Source organism: Oncorhynchus tshawytscha, linkage group LG31 (genome assembly GCF_018296145.1).
Source record: "Oncorhynchus tshawytscha isolate Ot180627B linkage group LG31, Otsh_v2.0, whole genome shotgun sequence".
Lineage (NCBI taxonomy): Eukaryota > Metazoa > Chordata > Actinopteri > Salmoniformes > Salmonidae > Oncorhynchus > Oncorhynchus tshawytscha.
The window spans coordinates 10,522,947-10,534,624 of NC_056459.1; the positions used below are offsets into that span (position 1 = coordinate 10,522,947).

At 40.6% G+C, this 11,678-nt stretch overlaps 1 protein-coding gene across 1 annotated transcript; it reads right to left on the reverse strand.

The window, feature by feature from the left end:
- Nucleotides 1-1,209: 1,209 nt before the first annotated feature.
- On the reverse strand, nucleotides 1,210-7,768 carry LOC112229730 (protein S100-A13). Its single transcript, XM_024395727.2, has 3 exons — nucleotides 7,490-7,768; nucleotides 5,302-5,433; nucleotides 1,210-2,022 (listed from the first exon to the last, which is right to left on the reverse strand). The coding sequence occupies exons 1-3, from the start codon at nucleotides 7,499-7,501 to the stop codon at nucleotides 1,852-1,854; spliced, it is 315 nt and encodes a 104-aa protein (XP_024251495.1). The 5' UTR covers nucleotides 7,502-7,768; the 3' UTR covers nucleotides 1,210-1,851.
- Between the last annotated feature and the right edge of the window lie 3,910 nt (nucleotides 7,769-11,678).

The following is an 11,678-nucleotide window of genomic DNA, read 5'->3' on the forward strand; positions in this document are numbered from 1 at the left end:
CTGGATACAACTCATGGCTGTGGTACAGTATATTGGCCATAAACCACAAACCCCTGAGTTGCCTTATTGCTATTATAAACTGGTTACCAACATAAATAGAATAGTAAACAAGTATTTTTGCATCATAGCCGTGGTATATTGTCTGATATACACACACGGCTAAAATGCTGTTTCAGCCAATCATCATCTAGGACCCAAACTACCTGGTTTATAATGAATGTCTCATGTCTATTTTAATCTCTATGGGCAAAATGCTGTTTCAAGAAACATTTGTGTGTGGCATTTAAGTCCATCTCCACTTATTTCACGAAGTAGGCCTAATTGTGATTTGTGTGGTTATCAGTTATGGGCAATTGTCCAAATAATGAAACATTCATTAACATTTAGGCCATCAAGTTTCCAAACCTGTAAGGAATGTTGTTAGATTTAGCACCATTTGCTTTTATTTAGCACAAAACTATAAACATCAGAATATGGTTCTAGCTAGTATTGGTACAAGCTAATTGACACAACAATGTACAATAATTTCTGAGGTTAATTTCTGTACTATCTATTAAATATTCACCCATCCGGGAATTCATCCTTTGAGTACAGTTCTGGGTTGGTGTGTTGGCTAGGTTCCGTAAGGAATACAAAGGTCTAATTAAGTAAGTAAGTTGCTGGGTTGGCTTTGTTATTTGAATAATTGCGACGCATCATGTGACTATAAAAAACTGTATTGTTGACTTAGGAAGATACCATTGCTTTTAGCATTGGCGATTGTAGTTCAGAATTTTAGAATGGCATTCTCCATACAGGGATTCACTGGACCTGCTAGCACTCATGCAAAAAATAATGCTTCTAGTAGCTGTCATGGATGAATGCAAATCTACAAACTGTGAATGTTTAGATAAGACATTCCCATTGAACAATTCAAAATGAGCTGATTCATTAGACAATGTGATGTTCAGAGGTTGTATGAAAATGTGTAATAAATGCCATTTGCCCAATAGACTTATTTTGCCAAAATGATAATACTGTAGTAAGAATGTAACAATTACACACTGAATACAATGTGTGCTGTATAGTTGTGACAACTATACATCTAGTTCATACATTGAAATATGTATATGATGATTTTTTTTGTTTGATCACAAAACGTATTTTGCAAAATGCTTATCTGTTGATTAATGATGAAAGTGCTAATTCAACCAAAATAAATCATAATAATGGATTTCACCATTGTTGCAATATTTTATTAGAACATTTTTGGTCATGTTTTACGATGTTATTACAATGGCCAGTATAAAGAGAATTACAAAGTATAAATACAAAACTGCAATACCACAGTGGGGAAAACATTGTTTAAGGAAACATGCTATGGGGACACTGCATCACCAGCACTGTATGTATGAGACTACTGGTGGCTCAAAGGTGCTATCCACTAATGTGTACTGCCATATGTAAATTCATATTTATTTCTTGCAAAGCACCTAAAGCTGGCTCATGGTTTTCTGATTTCACTTTGGGTCATACGTCATTTAAGGATTCTTTGTAGTGGTTACACTGGTAGTAGGCCAAAAGGAAAGCCGTTCAGGATTTTTTGGATGGAAAGGCCAACACTTATAACACTCAGGGAGTACAACAAAAATCCTGTAAACCAAGTGGTATAGAGCTAAGAGATGAGCACTGCTGGCACTACCAAGCATGAGAGATTTACATAAAAAGGCCTGTCGTGGAGGGGGTGAGTACTATGTGAGTGTCCAGGACTGGATGGGAGTAGTACGGTGAGAAGGGGTACGGACACTGGGTGGGATACTATGAGGCTGTCTGGTTCCCCCTGGCTCACACCACCATCAGAAGACATGGACCTCACAGGAGCACACAGCTGCACTTGGACACCTTCTCGCTGCTGAGAAGACCATGCTGCGTGGTGGCCAGTGACTGGATCAAGCCCCAGAAGTGTTTGAAGGTGATTCCCTCGCCGTCCGACACACCCATCTGTCTCATCACCTCGCCCAGGCCTTGCTCTGAGCCTCCAGTCTGGGGGAGGTAGGGAGCACAAAAACAACTCTTCATTATATGGACACAGTATTTTACCTATTGACAGGCAATAAGAAATAAAGTAATCATGCATAGACATGTATTAGAAGCAAGTTAGCAATTAGTCTATTGCACTTTTGAGAGTATAACATTGTTGCCTACGTTACTCAGTAGGTTACGTTCATAACAGTACTGCTATTCCAAGCAGTAATTATTCTATCAATAATTAAACTGAATAACTACTGTCAACATGTTTGACTTCAAAATCTACTATTGGCATCTCTTCAACTGTATGCAGCTGTATAAATACAGCATGTGAGTACTTTGTCAACTAACTGTGTCACGTTTCAGGCTTTGTTACCCTCTAGTGGTTATAAACATCCCTTTTTCAGGACCCTGTCTTTCAAAGATAACTTGTAAAAATCCAAATAACTTCACAGATCTTCATTGTAAAGGGTTTAAACACTTACCATGCTTGTTCAATGAACCATAAACAATTAATGAACATGCACCTGTGGAATGGTCGTTAAGACACTAACAGCTTACAAACAGTAGGCAATTAAGGTCACAGTTTTGAAAACTTAGGACACTAAAGAGGCCTTTCTACTTATTCTGAAAAACACCAAAAGAAAGATGCCCAGGGTGCTGCAAGGAGGCATGAGGACTGCAGATGTGGCCTGGGCAATAAATTGCAATGTCCATACTGTGAGACCTCTAAGACAGCGCTACAGGGAGACAGGATGGACTGCTGATCGTCCTCGCAGTGGCAGACCATGTCTAACAACACCTGGACTGAGGGCTTGTAGGCCTGTTGTAAGGCAGGTCCTCACCAGACATCACCGGCAACAACATCGCCTATGGGCACAAACCCACAGTCGCAGGACCAGACAGGACTGGCAAAAAGTGCTCTTCACTGACGTGTTGCGGGTTTGTCTCACCAGGGGTGATGATCGGATTCGCGTTTATCGTCGAAGGAATGAGCGTTACACCGAGAACTGTACTCTGGAACGGGATCGATTTGGAGGTGCAGGGTCAGTTATGGTCTGGGGTGGTGTGTCACAGCATCATCGGACTGAGCTTGTCATTGCAGGCAATCTCAACGCTGTGCGTTACAGGGAAGACATCCTCCTCCCTTATGTGGTACCCTTCCTGTAGGCTCATCCTGACATGACCTTCCAGCATGACATTGCCACCAGCTATACTGCTCTTTCTGTGCGTGATTTCCTGCAAGACAGGAATGTCAGTGTTCTGACATGGCCAGCAAAGAACCCAGATCTCAATCTCATTGAGGATCGGAGGGTGAGGGTTAGGGCCATTTCTCCAGAAATGTCCGGGAGTGGGGTAATGAGGAGATGCACTGCAGTACTTAATGCAGCTGGTGGCCACACCAGATACTGACTGTTACTTTTGGTTTTGACTCCCCCTTTGTTCAGGGACACATTATTCCATTTCTGTTAGTCACATGTCTGTGGAACTTGTTCAGTTTATGTCTCAGTTGTTGAATCTTGTCATGTTCATACAAATATTTACACATGTTAAGTTTGCAGAAAATAAACACAGTTGACAGTGAGAGGACGTTTCTTTTTTTTGCTGAGTTTAGATGTCTTAAAGTAATGATGGAAAGCATTCCAGCTGACTACCTCATGAAGCTGGTTGAGAGAATACCAAGAGTGTGCAAAGCTGTCATCAAGGTGAAGACTGACTACTTTGAAGATTCTCAAATATAAAATATATTTGGATTTGTTTAACACTTTTCTGGTTACTACATGATTCCATATGTGTTATTTCATAGTTTTGATGTCTTCACTATTAATCTACAATGTAGAAAATAGTAAAAATAAAGAAAAGCCTTGAACGAGTAGTTGTGTCCAAACTCTTGACTAGTACTGTCAATATTTACAAAAACATATATGGGGGATTGGAAATGAAGCAGACAATTACATTGATGGACGCTACAATCTATATTCAATATTAAAGCTGATCTAGCCCCCCCCCCCCAACAAAAAAAGTATAATAAAAAATATGACCTAAAACATTGTAGTTACTCCACAATACTAACCTAAATTACAGATTGAAAAGAAGGATGCCTGTACAGAATATGCATCCTGTTTGCAACAAGGTACTTAAGTAATACTACAAAATATGACATTGAATGTTCTTGAGTGGCCTAGTTAAAGTTTTGACTTAAATCGGCTTGAAAATCTATGGCAAGACCTGAAAATGGATGTCTAGCAATGATCAACAATCAAAAACAAATGAATCCGTTTTGAATTCAGGCTGTAACACCACAAAATGTGGAATAGATTTTAATTCTGAAATGTGAGAAAGCTGCCAGCCAGGCACATGCAAACACAGTGGATATTTCTGTCTGCTGGAAACAATAGGAAATTGATTTGGGAAAATATTTCCTGTCCTGAACGCTGCACCACAGCTGAGACAATATAAAGAGCTGTTTCCTGGAATCCCATTTAAATGATGTGATCATTACTTTTCCTTTGAAATTGACTCTGGTTTTGGAGAAGTCTAAGACTGGACATAATGAAAAACATATGGACTTGGTAATTAAACATAATTTTCACTTCAACAGTTGTGTATACTGCCCCCCTCCTCTTGACCTCAATTGCCTTTCACAACAAATATGTCCTAGCTGTTGTGGCTAACTATTGTGTAGCAGAAACGCTGTACTTGGTTGTCGCGTTTATGGTGGATGAAGTAGACTTGGTGCAAGGAGTCATATTACAATAAAACAATTTTCTGCTCTTCATTAGGAAAACAGTTATTTATTTATCTGTTAGTTTGTTTCAGTCCCTCTAGATGAAAGATCAACCTTGAGCCTTCCTCACTTGCTCATGTATTTGAACCGGCCATTTCCTGTTTTTCAAAAGCATAGCTATCTTTGTCACCCTCTGGTAGATTCAGACTCGTCCTGGAAAACTGCCTTGGGCCTGAGACAACTAAGCAGCCAGTTCCAACATGAATACATGGCAAGATACATTGGCCTTTTCAGTGATTGAAAAAAAGCTTGTTTAAAACTCAATTGGTGACTGAAGCACAGTAGATCACATAAATCGTGGATTTGTATTGAACCTGGCAACCAACGCCTACAGGCCTTTCCTGAGTGTTTGTTTGGGAGTCATAGGATGTGGCGTGTACTGTATGTGTGTGGTTGAGTGGGGGGGGGGGTAGTAAGAGTCAGAGTCACGCCCTACTGGTAGAATCAATGGCAGGTGTGGCCGGGGAGGGCGAGGGCAATGTAGCTGACAGTTGCAGCTTATGTACCTTGACTAAGTTGGGCAGCTGGGAGGAGAGGAGGTCTTTGAACTCTTTGGTTTGGAGCGTGGGACCTTTATTGGCCGCAGCGGCATGGAACTTTGTGACCAAAGTGTTGATGGCCTTTTCCAGGTCGGAGTGCTGCGCCAGAGGAGGAGAAATGAACGAGTTAGGGTGGGGGGATCAAATAATATAACAATAACAAAAGCATTATCTGACAGTACTTTGAAGTTCATTATGTGACGTTTATTATTATAATAGATCATTAAGAAAGAAAGTTAACATATTCATCAGACAGACTCCCCAGGTGAGTGCCGAAGTGTACCGACCTCCACTCAATTTAGTCCCAAATACCAAAACAATCAGACACACTCACATCCTCCCTCAAGTGCATATCCAGCATGCCTCCATGCGTCGGAAGTTTACGCAAAGACGACACTCCGATGTTTAACCCTGTCCTTGAGTGACTGTTCGAACAACACTGCAGCCTTCTTCTCCGCACAAATCACGCACTGCTCCATTCAGTTAATTAACTTGTGTTTGTATTGCACCTTTCACGAGTATCAGTGTTACTGAAAGCTTGGTGGTTAACCAAAGAATTGTGAGAAACAATACGAGAACAGTTATACTCCAACAAGATCAGTTACACTTCCAGGTTGCAAATGACATGTTTGAAAAGTAGACCTTATGTTTGGCAGTGGAATATGAAACTGTGTCACACAGACTTGTTATGTTAGTCATTGTGAAGGACATCATTCCATACTCTCTTTAAACGAAGAACCAAACACCCAATCTATTGTAACTGTTGTTTTTTTTGTTCATACTACTTTTTATTTATATCCTAAATCACTAACATTAAATAACTGTTCAGGGACTTTGCTATGTCACTCACCCCTATTCAAATAGATATTTGAATATGCTATTGAAATGTGAGCATCTGTGGGTGGGTCGGGAGGAGAAGCTTCAGTAACGAGAGACTATTGGAAGGCAAATTGAGACAACTTGTCTACATGTAGAAGGTACTTGAAATACCTGCAGGTTGGTAGCTACAGTATGACAGCTCAACCCCTCACTGTTGATTTTCAGGGTGTGCCAGGGGCGGAGTCCTGGGCCAGATGGGCTGTTCAATTTTTAGCCCATTGGGTCTGTCTAACTTAGATTTTTCACGCAAAATGAACTGGCTAATAATGGGGGCCTAACGGGGGAAATGGCCCAATGTGGGGGCCTCGAGGAAAAACTTGGCCAGTGTCTTAGAAATGCCAGGTCCGATTTATGGTCCGTGCCCGATTCGTGCATGAGAGGCTTGGGAAACAGGGTGAGGAATCAGTGGTGACTTCAAACTGTATTCTCCCAAACACTAAAACAAATTCGTTGACACATCCAAAAACAAAGTTGTTGTTTCAGTTGTCAGGGTAGGAAATCAAGTAGAATAAAAAGCCTGACTCACTAGGCCACCATAAAAATCTCGTGGTAGGCCTAATCCTACTACAGTGTTCATTTTGTAACGTTTCCACAAATAACCTTAGCTCACAGCAGCCAACAAAAGTCATAAAATTGATACAGTAAGTAACAATGATACGGCGCTTGCTAACCGACAGTAAGTATCTCATTGTATGAATGTCTATCTGTATTTCTGTTCGTCTAGCTGTCATCCCTCACACACTGGCCTATATTCAAAGAACGTGTCTGTGTCCTAGGCCATGGGGACAGAATCTGAATGGACTGATTGCCACCCCGTGCTTTCCATTTCCATACACGGTGTCTGTCTATAGACACAACTGAGAATAGCTCATTGCTCCCTCGTCAACATATGGCCTAGATTAATTTGTTCTTGGCCATATTCTTTGATGCTGTTCTAGCATGCACACTGATCAGTGCATTGAAATTATAACTTGTAAACTCGCGTTAAGAGTGCATATAAAGTAGGCTATATGCAAACGCGCCTATAAAAATAATACGATCTCATAGACTGTGTCATGATGGAAATTGGATAGCATAATATGTCAATGGAATATTGGTTAAACTACATCTTGTGCCACTTCCAACGGTAATCAGAACGATGCGTAGAAGTTGGGGGAAGTTATCACCAAAAGAATGCAACAACTCCATTCCTTGCTTCTAGGACGAGATAAGCCACCATCTCTTCAAGTGCAACGTTTTGACAAGTGCTGATTTTAAAATTGTATAGTAGGCCTACCTGTTCAGCCATTTGGATCGTTTTGTGCTGTCCTTTTTCAAAGTAAAGTTTTCTCTCTGCGACGTTCGGTATGCTAATTGTTACTTTTCTCGCTCAGTGTTCCATTGCTTCCTAAATCCTCCCACTCCCCCAAAAAAATCCAACTGCAATTCGATTCCACCTTCCGTGTCAGTCTAGAAAGATATGGGGAAAATTATAGTGCGCTCAGTGTAACTCGATGCATTTGGGACTGTAAACTTCACGAGGCAAAAAGTCTACATGCAGTCATATAGGCCTTTACCACACTTCTTTAACTATTATTACGAAGTTCTCTTTTGTTTCGAAGTGTTCCACGTTTTGCAGAGAGTAGCCTACAGAGTTGTGCGTTTAAAATGTAGGCTATTCAAGAATAGAGCCCGCGAGTGCGTCACTAAACATCTGGAAACATTTAGCAAAAGTTTAAACAGTCTGCAAGTTTAGGCTGGAGTTTTTCTTTATTGTTGCACATTTTAACCCCTCATATAAGCCTACCTATTTTTATGCAGTTTCTGTTAAAGCTTTGAATATCCACCAAAATAATACATTTCTCAATGTTGTAAGAAACCTTTATGAACCATGCATGGACGGTCCCCATTGGACATTTTTTTTCGAGGACGTTTATAATAAAAGTCGTTTGTCACTGTCCGTTCCGATTTCCATTAGCCCTACATTCACTTTGATACGTCATCAGAGGTTGAGAAGGAAATGCTGGAAAAAGCGATGCGCTCACAATGAACAGGCGCGACCACATTCTTGAAAGCCGGTTTCCTGACTGTAGAGACAGAGGGGTGGGCAAACATGGGACTAGATAAAACTGGATCTATCCATTGCCTTTGTTTTTAGGCCATTGTTGAAATGATAGATCCCTTTAATGAGCATTTCTCCACTGCCAAGTTAATCCATCCACCTGACAGGTATGGCATATCAAGAAGCTGATTAAACAGCATGATTATTACACAGGCGCACCTTGTGCTGGGAGAATAAAAGGCCACCCTAAAATGTGCAGTTTTAGTACACAGCACAATGCCACAGATGTCTCAAGTTTTGAGGGAGTGTGCTATTGGCATGCTGACTGCAGGAATGTCCACCAGAGCTGTTGCCAGATAATTTCATGTACATTTTTCTACCATAAGCCATTTCCAACATCGTTTTAGAGAATTTGGCAGTACTTCCAACCAGCCTCACAACCTTAGACCACGTGTATGGTGTTGAGTGGGCGATTCGTTTGCTTATGTCAAGGTTGTGAACAGAGTGTCCCATGGTGGCGGTGGGGTTAGGGCATGGGCAAGCATAAGCTACAGACAACGAACACAACTGCATTTTAAAATCGATGGCAATTTAAATGCAGAGATACCATGACGAGATCCTGAGGCCCATTGTCGTGCCATTCATCCGCCATCATTTCAGCATGATAATGCATACTCACCAGACATAGCACCCATTGAGCATGATTGAGATGCTCTGGATCAACGTGTACGACAGCGTGTTCCAGTTCCCGCCAATATCCAGCAACTTCGCACTGCCATTGAAGAGGAGTGCACAATATTCCACAGGCCACAATCAACAGCCTGGTCAACTCTATGCGAAGGGGGTGTGTTGCGCTGCATGAGGCGAATGGTGGTCACACCAGATACTGACTGGTTTTCTGATACACGCCCCTTTTTAAAAAAGGTATATGTGACCAACAGATGCATATCTGTATTATAAGTCATGTGAAATCCATAGATTTGGGCATAATTCATTTATTTCAATTGGCTGATGTCCTTATATGAACTGTAACTCAGTAAATTGTTGCATGTCGCATTTAGATATTTATTCTGTATACTTCCAGTGGCTACGGGTCTGTGCATAAATTGTCATAGGCCTACTGAGGTGTTTACATGAAAACCAGTTAACCAGGATCTTCATTATGCTACCACAATGGAGAGGCCTAAATCTAGCCTAAATACTGGATCTGCACAGTCGGGTCCAAGCCAATGATTTATAATAGATGACTGATACGGGGCGCTGTGTTGAAGCCACCACCATACCTCCATCTTTGCACTCCCCCACTTTGTAAAAAAATACTATTTTGGAAGCTCTATAAATGCACGTCTACATTAATTCTTGACACATTCATTCTATTACATATACTTTAATGCATACTTTTAAATTATATTATGTGAGCTAAACACTAAAAAAATGATATACATTTTAAGAAAATACCCTTAAACTATTGAAATTACTCATGTTGCTGTCCCCATGACAACCCCCAAAATTCTTATAACCATTTAATTTTGTCCTCGAAACATTTCATTGAAATCCTGTAGAATAACATGAATTCCTATGGAGGACTGCTCCAGCTGGGGAGCGGCAATATGGCTGACCGGTGGCTTCAAAGCCTCTCAATGGCCAATACATAGAATAATCAATCCAGGGTTTATATACATCATTGGTCCAAACCCGTTGCTTCGCACTACCACCCACCTCTGTTAAACACATGCTTGTAAAAACAAATTAATGTCATAATCAAAGACCACAGTAAAACGCTTAATGTGTCTCTAGAATGCGCAGCTGTTTGGTTTCACATGCGGGTTCAATAGCGACTGGTTTCCCTGGGGAGAAGGGTGTGTCCTCCCTTTAGAGCTTTCGAGCCATTCCTCCTCGTTGTCTTCCAGAAAAACAGACACCACGCCCAAATTTGAGAAGACACGGGATCAAGTGGATTTAAGAGCCTGATTAGCCCTAACTGAGGTATCTGTCAATGTCTCTGGTACGATGTCTCATTGCAGAGAAGTTTAGGCCTATGTTGAAATGGCACTGTTCAGGAGACTAACGGGATGGCCTACACCAGGGCTATTCAACTATATTCTAACAGGGGCCAGACGTAAAAAAGGTTCATTGCAAGGGGGCCGGACATTTTCCACTTGCGATTATTCTTCGGAAGAACTGTTTAAAAAAAGCAACGCGCACACACCAATAAAGCACTTTTATTAACATTAAATGTTGCTAAAAGTATTTAGCAAAGAAGTGGAGGCCTCTCAACCAACGTGACTCGAGGTGCACCCAAAACAGTTGATAATAATTGAAAAAGAAAAGACACACATGCTCGCTCACTGTTTTAAAAAAAATGTAATTTAAACAACAATTACAAGCTTATTAAAACGAATTAGGTAATTTTAAAATCGTTTGAAAACGAAGCATCTCAATAAATAATGCAAAGTCATATCAAATCAGGTAATGACAAAATCTAATCTGAAGGAAGTATGCTTTGAATTAATTTCCGTCAGTCATTATGTGTGTTTTTTTTTGACACAATTCCTTCCAAAGAGTCATTGTGAGCATGAGAAGGGCACATGAGAAGGGCACATAGATGGGTTCCTGAGACTCGTAGCATTCAGGAAGAGGGTCATAATATTTTGTACAAACTTTAGAGCCAAGTTCATGTGAAGAAAAAACATACTAGGAGATAAAATGATATTTAATGACCTTAAGATTAAAAACTCACTAAGAAGGAAGGAAAGTACAGTATGAGTATAATAAATAACTTCTACAAGCAACTTCATACAAGACACACACACACACACACAAAATTACTCATATACAGATATGATTTTGGGTAGGAAACAGGCACACACTCTGGAACAGGCAATTCAGTGCAGTCTTACAGTCTTCCACATAATTCACTTTCAGACAGTCATGCCCTTTGTGTTGCAATAGTGGCATTATCTATGGTCTCATTCCAATGTCTCTGCATGCATTGGTCCGTCTGTCCGTCTGTCCGTCCGTCCGTCTGTTACTTGATAAGTCTGAAAAGAGCGATTTGAACTGTTTGGACTACCTTTCAGTTCTTTGACGAAGTCTGTCTTTGCTTGTATAGTCTTGAGTCCTTAACTGACTGAGTCTCATAGATTAAATATGGTGCAGCAATTTGGGGGTGTCATATCAAACTCTTGGTCTCATGCTCAAGGCAAACAGGCTGACCACAGACCCAGTATTTGTAACTTTTTTGGTAGTTCTGGTTATGTGCTTGCCAGGTTATTCAAATATGTAAATATTTTCATTGCTTCCACAAGGACATCATATCACTTATATTTTAAATCAGAATTATGTTTCACTATGAAAGAGAGAGAGATACTGTTAGATTTTTTTCAAGTGAACCCAAAAAACAACCAGCCAAACAACTTTTCCT